The sequence below is a fragment of the Lynx canadensis genome, chromosome B1, assembly GCF_007474595.2.
Source record: "Lynx canadensis isolate LIC74 chromosome B1, mLynCan4.pri.v2, whole genome shotgun sequence".
In the NCBI taxonomy this organism is placed as follows: Eukaryota; Metazoa; Chordata; class Mammalia; order Carnivora; family Felidae; genus Lynx; species Lynx canadensis.
This window is the reverse complement of record NC_044306.2, coordinates 85,331,625-85,349,437: the sequence shown is the minus strand read 5'-3', so window position 1 is coordinate 85,349,437 and position 17,813 is coordinate 85,331,625. Positions and strand designations below refer to the sequence as shown.

The window sequence follows — 17,813 nt, the reverse complement described above, 5'->3', positions numbered from 1 at the left end:
AAAAACTATGGAATATAAGAACTCAAGGAGGACTTTAGATCCACCCAGTGAGGTGGCTGTCAACCCTGGCTGCACATTAGCCTCATCCAGAGAGTCCTCTGCCCACCTGACCAATTACATCAGAATTTCTGCAGGTAGGACCTGAGCATCTAGAATTTTTAAACTCCCCAGGTAATTCTAATGTGCAGCCAGAGTGGAGAATCACTGATCTAAACCAAGTTCCCCTCCAGGAGCCTCCTGCTCCTCACTTTCAACTGAAAGAAAACGAGAGCCGGGGAGGGGAGGCGACTTGCCATTGGTAAAGCCAATGTGAGGTAAAACCACAAATGAAACCTGCGTCTCCAAACACACGGTTTCCAATTTGCATTTCACATCCCCAAGACATAGATAAATGTAAGGGAACAGAGGGGTTCCGCTAATTGCCATCCTGATGACTCTATTACCCAGGCTTCATTTCTTCTGATTCTCTACCTTTGGTGTCTTGCCCGAGCTGCCAAACTAGTCTAGCTTGGAGAAAAGCTATGCTACAAGACTAGTAGCTCCAATAATTGACAGAGGTTCTTTCTCCTTCAACAGAGCCATACTAGTGAGTGAGCACACCTCTTAAGACCACAAAATGGGTTGCAAAAAACCCTGCTTTACAGCCACACAGGAGAAGCCTTTGACTAATTAGTCCCATATTCAGGAACTTGACCTAAGAAAGTAACCATGGACATGCACCCATTTTTAGGTACACAAGATGTTTCAGTAGCATTGTTTATATAGGGGAAAAGTGGGATCATCATAGAAATATTGTGGAAACAAATTTCAAAATGTACCCTTAAATTTTAAAAAGCCACAAAACACGTAATATATCCCCAGTTTGGTAAAAGTAAATATGCATCCACATATTGAAAAAAAAAAAAGTGGCTGGGTTAAGGGTGGTTTTTGTTATCTTCCCTCTTTTTAAATGTTCCAGATTTTCAAGTTTTTCTATAAGGCATATGTCTCTCATTTAAAAGAAGAGAAAAAGATATGTATTTTCTAAAACAGCAGGACAAGAAACACATGTACAGAATTGTATTTGCAACTTATTTTTGAGACCCTCCTGCTTATGTCTTTTTTCCCTTTAGACCAAGGACATGAACCAGGCACCTACTTCCTGCCACATTCTACATGCAGAATAAACATTTCAGTGGGAGACTCAAATTAGAATCTCCCTGACTTCCCTTATGTAAGTCAAAAGCTAAGAAAAATGTTAGTGTCACAGAATATTTCTTCATGACATGAGAGACCAACGTATTGACACAGTCCATCTTTCCAGTCTCCGGGTTATTTCACAGATCTTAACAATATTTACTAAGCATTTTCCATGCACCAGGGACTCTTCTAGGCTTTGGGAACTCTGTGATGAACAAAAGATGTCTAAAAGCCCTGCTTCCTGTGGGTCTTATATTCCGGGGGAGGAGACAGACAACAAACATGTTAATGAGAAGTAAAATGAAGCAGAGAGAGAGGTAGGGAGTGTGGAGGATGGTGAGTGGGGGAGGGGTGCTGCTACTTTAAATAGAGTAGCTAGGGAGTGCCTTCGTGGTGAGGTCACAGTAGAGAAGGGATCTGAGAGAGGCAGCCAGTCTGGTGGGTATCTGGGAGGAAAAACATTTCCAGCAGCTTCCTGGTAAATAAAGGAGAAAACATCTATCCGATTCCACTATTCTTTGGGTCATCTGTAATTACATTCCAGATGTAGGTTTAGTCAGTTCATAGCTACAGAATGGCCACATGAATATCTTCTGTGGAAAGGGGGGACCAAAGGAAAAAATTAAAGGAGAAAAAAAAAAGGCATTTGTGCATGTCAGCTCTCGGGAAAGTCTCAAATCTTTGCCTTTTCAGTAATGCTTAAGTGGACTATGTAAAAAGCCATTTATGATGGAGAAATACCAGGTCGAATTGGTTAAAAAACATTTCCTGGATCTTACCTAAAATATGTATTCCATGTACTCTTTATATATCTTTGCCAAGGGAAAGGACATGCATGAGCCATATATTTAATACAAAATTATTTCTAAAAATCTTTAACCTATATTATGAAATATTCACATATTTAATATCAAAAAAAGCTAACAGTCTAACGCATAAGCCTTAACTTTATGACAAACGATGCTTATTTCTACTGAAAAAGTTTTTCTAAATACCACTTATATATTATGGAATAGACAAAAAATTTTTAAGATACTTACAGAAATCAATTTATCACCAAAGCTTTTGAAGTAAAAGAAATTCAACCTTCCTGTCACATAGAAAAGTAAGGACTAGAAACATAATCATAAAATACTTTGACTCCAATCCGTAAACCACACTTCAGTTGAACTGTCAAGTGAATGATCCTTCAGAGTTTAAAATAAAAACTTACATTATACTTATAGACAAGGTTTCCATTGAACAGAACCACCATAATTGTAGCTTAGTGGAGAACAATCACACAGCACAAGGCGGCCTTTTTTCCTCTGGGTTTTATGTTCCCAACAAAATCCTTAAAAGCGGAGATCATCTGAATAGGATTTGAATTTCATTTTAACTCAAATTTAGCATCTCTCAATTTACATGATCAACTGCGCTGAATTCCAGCATCACTTCAACTCACGCAGCAGTAAGTGAAGATCCTGTTTAGAGTGTATACAAGGCAAAGCATCTCCTCTAGGGATAAACTGAAGACTTTCAGGGGCTATCAAGATATTAAATTCCTCATATACTAAGTTTTAGGTCCAGAAATGCAATGACAACGGCTAATGTCCCTTTCAAAAGTGGAGGCTGGGCCCTAGACAAATTAACATCCCATCAGAAGCATAATTCCTCCTTTCTATAAAACTAGGAAGCAAAGTTAAAAAGTCCCAGGTTCTTTCTAAATCTTTCCAGATTTTGTGGTCATAAATTCCTTCCTTTTTGAGAAGGCTGGGGACTTTTAAGAACAGAGCCATCAGGAGAGAGAAGGATGGAATTCTTACTAAAGGCTGGAAGGGTAGAAGGTAAGATTCCTTCCAAATCCCCCAGATTGGTCTTTCTATGACCCAAACTAGTAAACAAGTCATACGGTCTCTTGAAATGCCCAGGCCATATTAGGTTACACTGCCAAGAATGTTATCTAACTCTGACACTGAATTATGGCTTTTAATAACAGAGTCTGGAATTCCTGGCTCTTGGATGTCTGGCTGCCACTAGAGAGACCAGTGAAGAGGTAGTTTAGTGCCAAATAAATAAGTATATAAATACTAAATGGGGAGGGTGAGATGGTTTGGCCCGGGAGATTAAGACCAAGCATAAATGATATTTTTCTCTTAAGACGCATACAGAGAAGCTAAGTGGAAAACTGAGGCTCAAGGGTTTCTTAAATATCCAAATGACAGAGAATCATGAGTGCTTGGGCTCCAGAAGACCCTTAAGGCATCACCCAGTGGAAGCCCGTGCGCGACTCTCGCACTCAGCAACTCCACAGCACCCTCGTTCAGTTTCAATCTGAACACAAGAGAAGGCTTCACCTCCCAAGGAAGCCTCTCCCCTTTATGAACGGTTCTTCTATCCTTGTGAACACTTCCCTTTACTAGAAAAAGTCGGCTTTCTGTAATTTCTCACTGACCCTGGTTTGACTCCGTAAAGCTGGGGCCCCAAATACAATGGCCTTGGGCTTGAGGCAGGGGCAAAATAAGTGGCACAGGCCAGGAGCCAGACCATAAGAGATGGGGACGGGGCCAACTAACCAGCACACTGCCCGTATCAATGGCCAGCCACTCTCTGCTCCAGCTGCCTGTTGCCATGTGGGACACAGGTCCCTGCGGTCAGTTTTTGTGATGAAGAAAAGGCAGAAATCTGGATTTTAGTAGAAACAGCTTGATTTCTGAATATATAAGGAATTATGGAGTTCAAACAGCTCTTAGATATCAACTAATCCAAACCTCTCATTTTACAGAGAGAGAAAACGGAGGCCCAGAATAGAAAAAGTGACTGACCCAAAGCCAGTTACTCAGAGGGATATCTGGAGGAGGAAGAGCCCTAAGTAGAAGGTCCCATCTATCCCATCACAAAAATCCAGTGTGTGAGTCAACAGGGCATTCAGCCTATAGACTTGTTAGAGTATTCTGAAGAACTCACTTTAGATCATTTCCTGTATGCATTAAATCATAGTTTTTACAGTGTCCTTGCAAATTGAGAGAGAATACAGAGCAGTAGTTGCAAGCACAGACTTGGGAGACAGACTACTCAGGTTTGCAAGCCTGGTTCCACCACCTGCCACCTTCATGGCCAAGTTACCTCTCCGTATCTAGGTCCTCAGTTCCTCTAGGTCTCAGTACGTCAAGGTAATAATAGTACCCATCTAAGCGTTGTTGTAAGAATTAAATGAGCTAATACACGTAAGGTTCCTACGACATGCCTGATACAAAATAGGCACTACATGGCCAATATTATCACTTCTCAAAGAGAGAACCACAATATACTAAAGAAAGAGTCAATGCAAACATACCAATTAAAGGAAAATGTAAAACACATTCTAGAAAATTATGAGTCCCATAAAAAATTAATTATAGCAGCTAGTTCCTTTAAAGAGGTTAAGGCAAAGGTAGACTTTACCAATTAAAATAACGGCCACAAATGTAGCAAGAACCCATGAATTAAAACTCTTAGGGGTGCCTGAGTGGCTCGGTCAGTTGAGCAGCGGACTTTGGCTGGGGTCATGATCTTGTGGTTTGTGAGTTCAAGACCCACATCAGGCTCGCCGCTGTCAGCACAGAGTCAACTTAGGATCCTCTGTCTCCCTCTCTTTCTGCCCCTCCCCTGCTTGTGCTCTCTCGAAAAGAAACATTAAAAACAAATTAAAAAATAAAACTCTTGGGGCGCCTGGGTGGCGCAGTCGGTTAAGCGTCCGACTTCAGCCAGGTCACGATCTCGCGGTCCGGGAGTTCGAGCCCCACGTCGGGCTCTGGGCTGATGGCTCAGAGCCTGGAGCCTGTTTCCTATTCTGTGTCTCCCTCTCTCTCTGCCCCTCCCCCATTCACGCTCTGTCTCTCTCTGTCCAAAAATAAATAAAAACGTTGAAAAAAAAATTTAAAAAAAAAAATAAATAAAATAAAACTCTTAGCACACACCGACACAAGAAAGTGTCAGTAAACCTCCTGTTTTCTCCTCCCACATTGGACAAGTGCTAGAATACATGGGATAGATCTCATCCTGGGCTCCTCCTCACCAAGCTGAGCTTACTCTCTAACCAGCTTAAGCACCTCTTCCATTCCTCCATCTCTAAGTACTATTAGGGACCAAGTCCCTCAAAAGTTCTTCCGTTCAGATAGATGTTTAGTTTTCTCATTTCCCTCTGTCTGCACACTAGCAAAGGACAAAGACAGTAAATACACGCTCTTAAGAAAGGGAAAAAAAAAATGGATCATTCCTACAATGTCACAACCCAGTCACAAACTGTCTCCATACACATAAATCTACCCTGTTGACCATACAGGTCCCTGCTAGGATGAGATTACAATTTAAGCCAAGACAAAGCACAAATGCAACAGGAGAATCCTTAAATGTTCAACAACCAACAGAGGGAGGTAGAACACTCTTGTCTCAAATCACAGAAGCCAGACAGGAACCAGCACAACTGCTCTGGTCTTCAAAGCATGGGAGGGTCAATAAAGAGCTCTTCCCCAGGGCCGCTATGGCCTCAGTGCAGCCTAGAGTTCTTTTGGATCCAGTTTATGGATAAGCGTATCAGTGTATACAATGCTTCTAAGGGTTAATATTTATTGACTTCTATGTGCCAGCTACAGATGTAAGCATGGTCCCATCTGTAAAGGAAATATCCAGTATAGGCAAATATACAGAAAGCAGATCAGTCATTGCCTAGGGCTGGGGGTCTGGAGAGGAAAGAGGAGTAACTGCTAATGCACACAGGGTTTCTTTTTGGAATTAGTGGTGAGGGTTGTACAACTCTCCGAAGAGTAAAAGCCATTAAATTGCATACTTTAAATGTGTGAATTGTAAATGTGAATTCTTTCTCAATAAAGCAGTCATATTTTTCAAAAAGATTTGTAAAAACCAGTTACAAAGTAAAAGTACTAGTGTATTCAAGGAGAATCTGTGTCTTTGTGAATGAGAAACCATAATTGCAGAAGTGGCAGAAACCCAAAATTATTTCAGCAAGAAAAGAAAAAAAAAATCAGAAAGAAGTTTATATGGCAAGGGTAACTGACTATTTAACTGAATTTCAAGACAGTGGGTATGTCGGGATCATGTCACTCCAAATGCATACATATTACATGATAGGTGGTGTAACTAAATTCTGACTTTCTCACCTAAAGTTAGCAGTTCCAAAAATAAAGGATTTAGAGGAGAGGTGAGATTAAAAAAAAAAAAAAAATCATGCAAAGTCTGATGTTAGCTTTTTGGAGACTGAATTTAAAAGTTTACAGGGGCGCCTGGGTGGCGCAGTCGGTTAAGCGTCCGACTTCAGCCAGGTCACGATCTCGCGGTCCTAGAGTTCGAGCCCCGCGTCGGGCTCTGGGCTGATGGCTCAGAGCCTGGAGCCTGCTTCCGATTCTGTGTCTCCCTCTCTCTCTGCCCCTCCCCCGTTCATGCTCTGTCTCTCTCTGTCCCAAAAATAAATAAACGTTGAAAAAAAAAAATTAAAAAAAAAATACATTGTACTTACAAAAAAAAAAAAAAGTTTACAAATGTAAGGATCCTCTGGATCCTTAGGAAGACGGATCCACATCTAAAATGTATACCATTTCCTAAGATGAATTTAGAAATAGGACTCCAACTTAACTAGAAAAAAGTAAAGCCTTCAAGTTCTGGAGCTGAGGGAAAGACAGGGACAGACAAATCAGTGATGGCATCTCAGCGTTTGAAACTCAGGAAACATATTTAAGAGTAAAGTGAAGGGTTTGCCAAGCTGCACAGTCATGTATCTCCTTATAATGAGACTTTAGCAAAAATCAATGCAATCTCTGACTGAAGTGTCTCCTAATGTGGCAATATGTCAAATGATAATATAGAAGTTTCATAGCTATTAGCAAATACAGTGTTAACACATTTTTGGAAACAGCATAATGAAACTAGAGAATTTTGTTTACATTTTCTAGCCTTTAACTTTCAAACTATTACTAAACCCTTTATTCCCACTATGTTTATGCTTATGTCCCACTAAGCATCATTTGTATGGAAAATCAGCTTTCTTTAAGAACAGGCAAGTCATCAATTGATCCAGTGTGTTGGCAGTTCTGGAAAACCTTTTTAGACAGGAACAAATGATGCCTCTTTCTGTTCAAAGAAGCCCAGTTTAACATTTCACGCATATGCATAGAGAAACATTTAAAGAACCCCGAAAATTAGCTAACAATCTTTTTGGAATTTACAGAACAACAACAACAAAACCCTCCTCACAACCCCTCAAATCAAGGTTTAAATATTAAATGTTTAGGGGCGCCTGGGTGGCGCAGTCGGTTGAGCGTCCGACTTCAGCCAGGTCACGATCTCGCGGTCCGTGAGTTCGAGCCCCGCATCTGGCTCTGGGCTGATGGCTCAGAGCCTGGAGCCTGTTTCCGATTCTGTGTCTCCCTCTCTCTCTGCCCCTCCCCCGTTCATGCTCTGTCTCTCTCTGTCCCAAAAATAAATAAACGTTGAAAAAAAAAAAATTTAAAAAAAAAAAATTAAATGTTTAAAGATACTTTATGTGACCTAAAGTGATCTTCCATAGTCCTCCAAATCCTTGAATATCATAAAGTTTAAGTAGTGCTCCTAGGACTCAATGTTGGGGTACAATCTGTTCCACTACAAAACTGCTGAGCTCAAGAAAACATATCAATTGCTCCCAAATACTCTATCATAGCTTTTCTAAAAAGTGAACTGCCTCTCCTCTTCATTAATTAAGGGACTGCATTTTCTGGCCTATGTGTTAAAAGCACTGAACTTTCCCCACTCCACCTGTTTGTGTTAAGGTTGACAAGTTCCTTGCTGAAGACAGCTGGTGTTGATTACCAGGGACAGACCAATTCTATACTTCATTAACAGGTAATACAGCTCTCAGAATAAAACCTTGTCCCCAAGAATGCACCGCCGCCCCCCCCCCCCAACAATACAGCCAAAGCTTGGTGTTCCATTTCAGTAGCATAACTGTTTATTAAAACGTGGCTTTTAAAGAAAATGACATTTTTGATTAGACAACTGTCAGAAAATGCATCTGTCATTTCTATTTCCTCCCCCTCCTTGGGGATGCCACAGCCTCAGCCCAGGAACCCCTCTGGGGAAGGAGGGCCCAACTCAAGGAGGCCAGACTGCTAAAAGTAGCTGATTATGCTGACAAGGCTGGAGAGGACTTTTTTTTTTTTTTTTTTTTTCTTTTGGTTCCTACCGCGGAAGCACTGGCATGTCAGGCCTAAGGGTAAATAAATACGAGTTTGGGGGCAGTAATGTATTTCTAGCCCTGGCACCCTGCAATCATTAAGAAAAGCTTATTCTTTCTACCCTGAAATCGCCTCATTCTTGCCGGAAAGAAAACCTTCAGCATATTTAACCTCCCACTCATGCAAAGGATAATGAAATACTGGAAAAGTAGGCATAACTTTATGGCCACCATGCTCTTCTTGGCAGGTTGAGGATTATTTACCATCGTGTCTGCCTGTCAGCTTCTCCGACTGCCACAGAGCACAGGACTTTTATTATTATTTATGATGTACGTCAGCCCAGCAGGGGGGAAACTCTTAATCTCCCAGAGCTGAAACCTGACTTGAAGGAGCAAGTTAGCGGCGGTGAGCTGCCAGCACCAGTAACCCTACCCGCCGCCTGACACAGAAACGCCTGCATCAGTAGTATACCTGATGCACACACGGGTGCAGAGCTGAGTTATCAGATCTGCTGGTTCCAAACAGGTGCGGGGCAGGTCCACAACTGAGGACAATACGTGAGCCCTGCCCCCAAACTTCACCTTCCAGATCCTTCTCGGAAGTTAGCCCACCTCAGCTAACCCACATCCGACACTTGTCTAATCCGAACACACTCTCCCGGTCTTGGTCCTCCTTCCCCCGCGATCCGATTAGTCCTCCCTTCTTCGTAAACCCCCTCGAAGTAACGCAAAGCAAAACTTAATAGGTCCGGGGAACAGAGACGCGTCTTCCGCGCAGACCTCCCAGAAAGGAGCTAGAAGGCGGGCGCTGGATCCTTCTCGGCGCCTCCATCCCCTGGGGCTCCCCTCCCCCCCGCCCGCGTCCGCCGCGCACCCGCCCGGGCCACTTACCTGCATGGGACATGGTGATGGTCTCGTTGGTGTTGGAGCCCACGTTAAAGATGACCACCGCGGAGGCGTTCTGCAGGAAGGCGTTCCGGATCTTATCCTTGTACGTGCAGTTGCCCTTGGGGATGAGGGCTATCCAGTTCTTGCCGTGGGCCGGGGCGGCGAACTTGGTGTTGGGGTCGCAGGCGAGGCGGTCGTGGGCCGAGCTAGCCATGACCACCTCCCCGCGCGCGTCCTGCTTGGGCGAGTGCTCCCCGTAGCGCCCGCACTCAGTCTTCTCGGTGTGCAGCTCGGTGCCGCCGCCGCCCGCCACTCCGGGCCCGGGGTCCGGCGCGGGCTCCGCGTAGGTGATGTTCACGAAGGCGGTGTACCATTCCTCCTTCTCAGCCACGGTAAAGTCCAGGCAGAGCAGATGCACGAAACAAAAGGAAAGCAGCCATGTTGAGAGAGCCAGACTGCGGCACGCTTGGATGAGAGACATTGCCATCTTTATCCGCCGGGGCCCCCTCCCCGCCCCCCGCGCCCTCCCCCCGCCCCGTCCCTCCTCCCCGGCCCCGGCCAAAGCCGGGCCGGCGGCCTCTCCTCCTCCTCCGCCTGCTCACTCCCGGGCCCGCGGGCCCGCGGCCGGGACGCGCAGCCGCCGCGGGGGCCGGATTCCGAGCGCGGGGATGGCGCCGGCCCCTTCCCCTTTCAGCTGGAGCTTGGCGGTAGCATTTCGCTTCACGGGTGCTGGAGGGGCGCGGGTGGAGGAGGCGCTTGGGCTTGCGGAGGAGTCCAGCTGCCGAGTGTCCAGCTCCTTGGCCCGGCTTCTGCTTCTCTCATAGGGGTGGCAGGGGCCCCAAGAGCGTGCGGGGAGGCGGCTCCGCGCGCTCCGGCCCCGGCGGGGGCGGGCGCGGCTCCTCAAAGCCCGGGGTGCTGCCGAGGGTGTCCCGGCCGCCGCCGCTGAGCGCTCGGGCGAGCGGATCCCGCTGCCGGCTCGGCGGTCGCTTTCTGCCGCGTGCCGGGTCCCTGGAGCTGTGGGCGCTGCGCTCCTCGCTCCGCCGGGTGGCCACACCGGGGACACACTTGCCGGTAGAGGGGAACCTGGGGGCAGTGGGAGAGAGGACAGAGGGGAGAACGCGGTCTGTGTGTCTGTATATGTTTGTGTGTGTGTATAATGTGTGCGTGCAAGGAGGAGCTTAGTGTGATGTCAAAGATTCTGGGCTCCGCTTGCCACGCTCCCTCGGTCTCTCTTGATGGGCAGCAGCGACCCCTGCCGGGTCTCAAATTCAACGCGATCTTTGATTTGGTCCAGGTGGAGGCAAAGGGGGAAGCGACCCCTTGACGTTTGAGTACAGGAACGACTTCCTGCGCGTTAAGTATAGCCAAAGAAGGCGCCTCTCGTAAACAGCCTTAGCGTTTGCAGGAAGAGCCGAAGTGAGCTCCCTAATTATCCATCCTAGGTCCAAAGGGTAGGGCAAGTTGGTAGCTAGGACTTAACAACATCACACCGGGGCTATCTTAGGGCCGTGACTACCAAATAGAAGTGTGTATCAGCATCACGTGGGGCCTGTTGAAACGGAGACTGATGGGCCCTGCCACGGAATTTTCGATTCAGTAAATCTGGGTTAGGGCTCCAGAATACACCTTTCTAACAAGTTGCCGGGGGAGGCCAATGCTGCTGGTCTAGGGACCACTCTATTAGAGGGAGTAAAGGCAAGTGTTTCTTTCCTCCCATCTGGAAGCAAACAGGTGACACGCTTTCTTATAGAACGGGTGTTTTCTGTATAAGAAACTGGGTGAGCTATTTCTCCACCCAGTGGTTATTTGGGTTGTCGTGACTGGTAGCAGAGGACTAACAAAATCAGCAGGCAAGGAAGGTTTCTTTGGGTTATTAATATTTATGGTGTGTTCTCCAGGTATATGTAGAGATCACAACTAGTCAGGGGAGACCACAGCCCCTTTAGAAGAATGTTCTCAAAACTGACACAGCACAGCCCCTAATCATTTCAGTGTTCGGATGGTTGTTCTACTTTAACAGTTTCCTTGACTTGTACCTGCCGTAGAAAACTACATAATGTATGTTATGGTTCTCAGTCACTCGCATTAAACGTCCCACCTGGAGTTCTTTCAGAGAACTCAGGACTGGGTGATAAAAACCAACGTCCACCTTTTCCGTAAGACCTTAGCATGTTTACAGCTTTCTGTTAATAACAGTCCCCCAGCACAACTTCTCTTTTCCCAGAAGCAGTACAAACAGCTGGTGGCTGTTTGGGAGAGCAAGGAGCTCCAGCTATACCAAATTAGAAGCAGGCACAAGAAGATCTACTTAGACGAATTTGTCTCTATGGTATTTGATGTGCTGGTTTTGTGTGTTTTCCTGACTTGCTCATTTTAGAAAATAGGATTCTAGGCAATTGGGACAGTGCTTTTTATAGTACCTAAAGCCAAGGAGGCAGGCATGGAGATTGCCTGGCTGTTGGTCCCTGAATCACCAGAGATCTGAGGGAACAGTCCATTGGCTGAAAACTCCCAGCTAGTTTCTGTACAGATGCCTTAGCAAACCAAGGTGGTTCCCCAAACCTTTTTATCTCTTAGTAGTTTTTCTCCAGCCACAACACTTGGAGAATCTGTATCATTAAGAATGCATGACTACGGCTTATCCTTTCTTTCTCTTAGAAAAGTTAGAACCTGAAGAGATGACAGGGTCAAGGAGGCAGCATCCTGGCTGGGAAATTGATTAATTACAGGAGCAGTGGGCAAATAAGTAAAATATTGAATATAATGGGAGACAGATTTCTTAGTGTTGGAAAAAATTTTACAAATCTGTAAAGAAAGGAAACTCTGAAGGACCCTGAGGCATTGGATTAGATTAAAAGTAGGTGTGAAATCACACACGTATACACCATAGCTCTCTTCATTCAGAGGCCAGAAGCAATGGTTACATCAAGTAGCCAACAGATCTTGGTTTCCTCCAGTAAAAGGAACCAGGATTGAGCTGGGAAAGTCCAAAGTAAGTCTGGAACTCTTATAGGGCAGTGCTCAAAGCATGATGGGAACATGCCAAAGGACATATGAGCCAGCTGGATGGAGCTCCCACTGGCCAAACCTGGGACAATTTGAGTGTCAAAATAAAGAATGATAGTAACTGATTATAACCTGTTGGATAAAACAGGAATCTATGAATCTGTGTTAATATAAATTAATAAATATTGATAGAATAAATAAATATACGGGGAGAAGAGACAGCTCTTCCTTATGGCTGACTTCGAGCTATTAAGATTGATGAAAATTGAAAGTCACCATTCAGTAGTGTTGATTAATTCAGTCTGGAGTTTGTTTTTTTAATGTTTATTTATTTTTGAGAGACAGAGACAAAGTGCGAGTGAGGGAGGGGCAGAGAAAGAGGGAGACACAGAATCTGAAGCAGGCTCCAGGCTCTGAGCTGTCAGCACAGAGCCAGACGCAGAGTTCCAACTCATGAACCATGAGATCATGACCTGAGCCAAAACCGGGTGCTTAACTGACTGAGCCACCCAAGTCTAGAGTCTTCAATGGATGCTCAGAGTGGTGGGTGGATGTTTGACGTACAGCAGGATGTTAGCCTAGTCCTGAAGTATCTTCTGAAAAAATATGGATTGATTACAAGGGGGAAATCGTGAATTTTTTGAAGGGAACCCTGGAAAACACCAGATTGACCAGGTGAACAAAATGAGCATCACCAGTAGTGGAATGAGTTACACCACGTGGCTCCCTGTGTGCTGTGCTGAAAAGAGCACAGCATCATTTCTGTCACATGTCTTGCCAACAGCATATGGCCTGTATCTGAACGTGGGCAAACACTGGGTGGACCCAGGCTGAGAGGCATCCTATGAGGGGAAATGTCTTCATTCTTTAAAACTCTTGAGCTTATGAGAGACAGAAAGAAGAACTAATTGATCCAAATTGAAAGAGACTCAAGAGACATGACAACTAAATGCAACAAATGATCCTGGATTGGCTCCTGGACCATAAAGGAAAAAGAAACGGTTGGGCAAAAATTGAATGAGACCTGTGGGCTGGATGGCAGTGTCTTATCAATGCTGATTACCCGATTTGGGTGTGTATATTGTAGCTTGTAGAAGAAGGTCCTTGTAGGAGCACATGTACTGTGAAGTATTTAGTAGTGATGAGGCATTCTGTCTGCAACTTGCTCTTACAAGGTTCAAAACAAACAAACAAACAAAAAAAACCACCAGAAAGTAATGATAATCTGTCTATAAGATCTTGGTTTCCACAGCCGCTATTGTAGAGAAGCTAGAACCCAATTAATGATAAAATAAAAAGTCGAAAGTCCACTTTTTTAGGGGGAGTAATCAGTTTCCAGCTTTGTGCTAAGGTTTCTCCTCCTGCACAGCCCTTCCTTCCTTCCAGAAGCATTACTTGACACACTGAGCTGGGAGTACACTAGGGAATAAAGCAAGTAAGTTTTTTGCTTTTGTTTATTCTGGGATGGAAGAAACAAATTCTTTCAATTTTAGGTTATGGCAGGTAGTAACAAATGCTATAGAAAAAATGGCAGCAGTGAGAAAGGGTGACCTGTTTTATATAAGGTGCTATTTTACATCAGGATCAGCTGCTGTGATGCCATGACCTTTGAACAGAATCCTCAAAGTAAGGAATCCATGTATCTATTTGGGAGACTGGTTGTACCAGGAAGAAGGAAGCACGAATACAAGGGCCTTGAGGCCAGATTGTATTTGCTGTGCTTGAAGAAGAGCAAGGAGACCACCGAGGTTGGAGATGAGTAAGAGAAAGAGAAAAGGAGATGAGGCCAGAGAGATGGGTGCCCCTCATACGGGGCCTTGTAGTCCAGGGTAAGAACACTTTGGATTTTATTCTGAATGGGAGGAAAAATCTTTGGCGAGTTTTGAGCATGGAAGTGACGTAGTCTGACATGTTTTAAAAGGTTCATTCTGGCTGTGTTGGTGCAAGTATGGCACACTATAATAGTAATTCAGGAAGCAGGGGATAGTGACTTGTGCCACGGAAGGTGGCAATGAACAAGGTGAGAAGTGATCCTCAATATATTGTGAAGACGGAACAAACAGTATTCACTGGTGCATTTGAAATGTGGTATGAAAAAAAAGATAATTTCAGAAGGTCTCTAGAGTTTGGAGCCAAATAAACTGGCAGAATGGAGTTGTCTTTTTCTAAGATGAGAAAAGTTGTCAGAGGAGCTGGTTGAGGTCAGAATCAAGAGTGTTGAATAGATTAGGTTCAAGGTGCCTAGAGATACCCAAATGGCAATTTCGTATAATTTGCTTCAGCATAGAATCCCTGGAGGAAGATTGCTGGATCAAAGCACAGGAACAGTTTTTAAGTTATTGACGCATGCAGGATGGCTAAATTCCGATTCCAAAGATTGGCCTCTCTTCATATACTGTGTCCCAGAGTAAACTGAGCTCCCTAAAATAGTTTTTGAAATATCACCAGAAGGCAGTTTAGCGGTGAGTCCCAGCCTAAAGGGGGACTCTTTCCTCCAGCCAAGCAGCCCAGGCCAAATAGAATTTATAAGTTTCTCCAGGGTGGAGGTAGGTCTGACTTAAATGCATGAAACATGTATGTGTCTGAGTCAGAAACAAAGAGTAGCCCCAGCAGAGAATGGCAGTGCCCCATTTTTCCAAATGTCAGCAAATAGGACTTTCCTTACAGAGCATTCAGCCTTGACACTGCTTTTGCATCTTGCCACTAATGTGCACTGTGTGTTCAAAAGAAATTCTACCATAGACTTAAAAAAAAATTTTTATGTTTATTTATTTTTGAGTTAGAGTGAAAATGGGGGGGGGGGGCAGAGAAAGAGGAAGACAGAATCCAAAGCAGGCTTCAGGCTCTGAGCTGTCAGCACAGAGCCTGCCACAGGACTTGAACTCATGGACCATAAGATCATGACCTGAGCTGAAGTCAAACACTTAACTGACTGAGCCACCCAGGTGCCCCTACCATAGACTTTTTAAATTTTTTTTTTAATTTTTCAAGTAATCTCTACCCCCAATGTGGGGCTTGAACTCACAACCCCAAGATTGAGTCACATGCTCTACTGACTGAGCCAGCCAGCCATCTCTCTACTGTAGATACTTATTTTTTATTTTCTTAGTATGTATTTCTTTTTGAAAGAGGGAAAGAGAGTGCCTGCATGAGCGAGGGAGGGGCAGAGAGAGGGAGAGAGGATCCCTAACAGGCTCCATGCTGTCAGCCCAAAGCCCGATGTGGCGTTTGAACCCAAGAACTGTGAGATCATGACCTGAGCCGAAGTTAGACATTCAACCTACTGAGCTACCCAGGTGCCCCAATCTACCACAGACTTTTAAAAAAACTGAATGCAAACGTTTGAAAATACAGTTCCTCTTACATGTACATATTTTAATAGTTTAATAAAAGTTTAATGTGGAAAAGATTGAATGTACAGGGTTTGAGCTATATTGTCCTTTTAATTTTACACTGATTCTAATTTTAGGAAATTGGTGCCCATTTAGTTTCTCAGTATAGGTCCTTTTTTCGCAGTAAGTTCCTAAATAACTATTCCCGTGGCTGAAAAGGAGGAAAACCCTCCAAAAATATATCCCACGGGAATGTGAAAGGGGAAGAATCCTCAAACTATAATAGGGGATTCACATGCCCTTTTGTGTAAGGGCTGGCATAATTTTTTAAATTGATATTTTATGCAGAAACATCCTGTGTTACTGAGTTTCATATGTTCTGTCCTAAAGATATTTTCCTCTTCTCCATCTTCCATGTTTGTTCAGGGCAATGAGCTGGAGTGGAAGAATGGGAGATTTGGTGCCAGGCAAACCAGGATGAGGATCTCAATCCTGCCACATGGGCAATTTTACTGTGCTGAGACACAATTTTCTCTTTGATACTGGAGTGATTACACCTCCTCCAAGACCTGCTAGAAGATTATTTTGTGTGTGTGTGTGTGTGTGTGTGTGTGTGTTAATATTTACTTATTTGAGATAGAGAGATGGGGAGCAGCAGAGAGAGCAGACAGAGGATCCAATGTGGGCTCTGCACTGACAGCACAGAGCTCAATGTGGGGCTCAAGGTCACAAACTGCAAGACCATGACCTGAGCCGAAGTCGGATGCTCAACTGACTGAGCCACCCAGGCAGCCCTGGAAGAAGAGTCTAAAGGGCAATGAATATTGGGCTCATAGAAGAGTGAGAGAGACTCCAGGACAGGTCAAGACAAGAGGAATAAAAGGGAACGAGAATCTAGAAATTTTAATGTCCAGAAAAATTTAAAGAAAGTCAATGTATTCGTTTATGTATATGCAAGTCACCTAGCTTGTGTTAGTTCCTGTGCTGGAGGCTAAGAGGAATGCGACAGGGGACCCCTTTCAAGGAGTTCAGAATCTAATTTTGGTGATAGACATTATCATCCAAGGGAATTGTGAAGGTATAATGTGGTAATTATTTAAACAGACGTGTAAGAAGAATTCAGTGAGAGGTGAGAGCAAAAAAAAAAAAAAATCTACATAGAAATGAAAACATGCAGGGAGGAATGAACCAGGTTGATTCAGTATCACAGTTAGCAGAGAGAGTTTTACCAAGAACTGGGCTTGTGTGGATGGTCCATGCAGGACACCCTACTCCTGCTCATATTCCAAGCATCTGCTGAAATGTCTGATGATAGTAATCATCAATACATGTGTTAAATAATACATAGTAATGAAGAGTTGCAATTTTTGAGCACTTGATATATATATTTAGGCACTATTTCTTTTCTTTTTTTTATTTATTTTTTTTAATTTTTTTTAACGTTTTATTTATTTTTGAGACAGAGAGAGACAGAGCATGAACGGGGGAGGGGCAGAGAGAGAGGGAGACACAGAATCGGAAGCAGGCTCCAGGCTCTGAGCCATCAGCCCAGAGCCCGACGCGGGGCTCGAACTCACGGACCGCGAGATCGTGACCTGAGCTGAAGTCGGACGTTTAACCGACTGAGCCACCCAGGCGCCCCTTCTTTCTTTTTTTTACCTTTAAATTCTAGCTGGTTAACATACACTGAAATATTGGTTTCAGGAGTAGAATCCAGTGGTTCATCACTTACATACATTACCCAGTGCTCATACCAACAAGTGCCCTCCTTACTACCCATCATCCATCTAGCCCATCCCCCACCCAGATCCCTCCATCAACCCTCAGTTTGTTCTCTGTTGTTAAGAGTCTCTTATGGTTTGTTTCCCTCCCTCCTCTTTTTCCCCCCTTCCCATGTGTTCATCTGTTTTGTTTCTTTAAAAAAATTGTTTTGTAATGTTTATTTTTGAGAGACAGAGTGCAAGCTGGGGAGGGGCAGAGGGAGAGGGAGACACAGAATCTGAAGGAGGCTCCAGGCTCTGAGCTGTCAGCACAGAGCCCAACGTGGGGTTTGAACTCACGAACCATGAGATCAGGACCTGAGCTAAAGTCAGATGCTTAACCGACTGAACCACCTCGGCGCCCCTCATCTGTTTTGTTTCTTAAATGCCACATATGAGTGCAATCATATGGTACTTGTGTTTCTCTGAGTGACTTATTTCACTTAGCGTAATACATTCTAG

The 17,813-nt window shown here is 44.3% G+C and overlaps 1 protein-coding gene across 1 annotated transcript in view; it reads right to left on the bottom strand.

The window, feature by feature from the left end:
• Window positions 1-9,775, bottom strand: part of RNF150 (ring finger protein 150) — a 259,010-nt gene extending 249,235 nt beyond the window's left edge. The window contains exon 1 of the mRNA XM_030313019.1: window positions 9,257-9,775. Within this exon, the coding sequence (XP_030168879.1) occupies window positions 9,257-9,740 (484 nt within the window). The 5' untranslated portion in view covers window positions 9,741-9,775. The remainder of the gene's footprint in view (window positions 1-9,256) is intronic.
• Window positions 9,776-17,813: the final 8,038 nt, after the last annotated feature.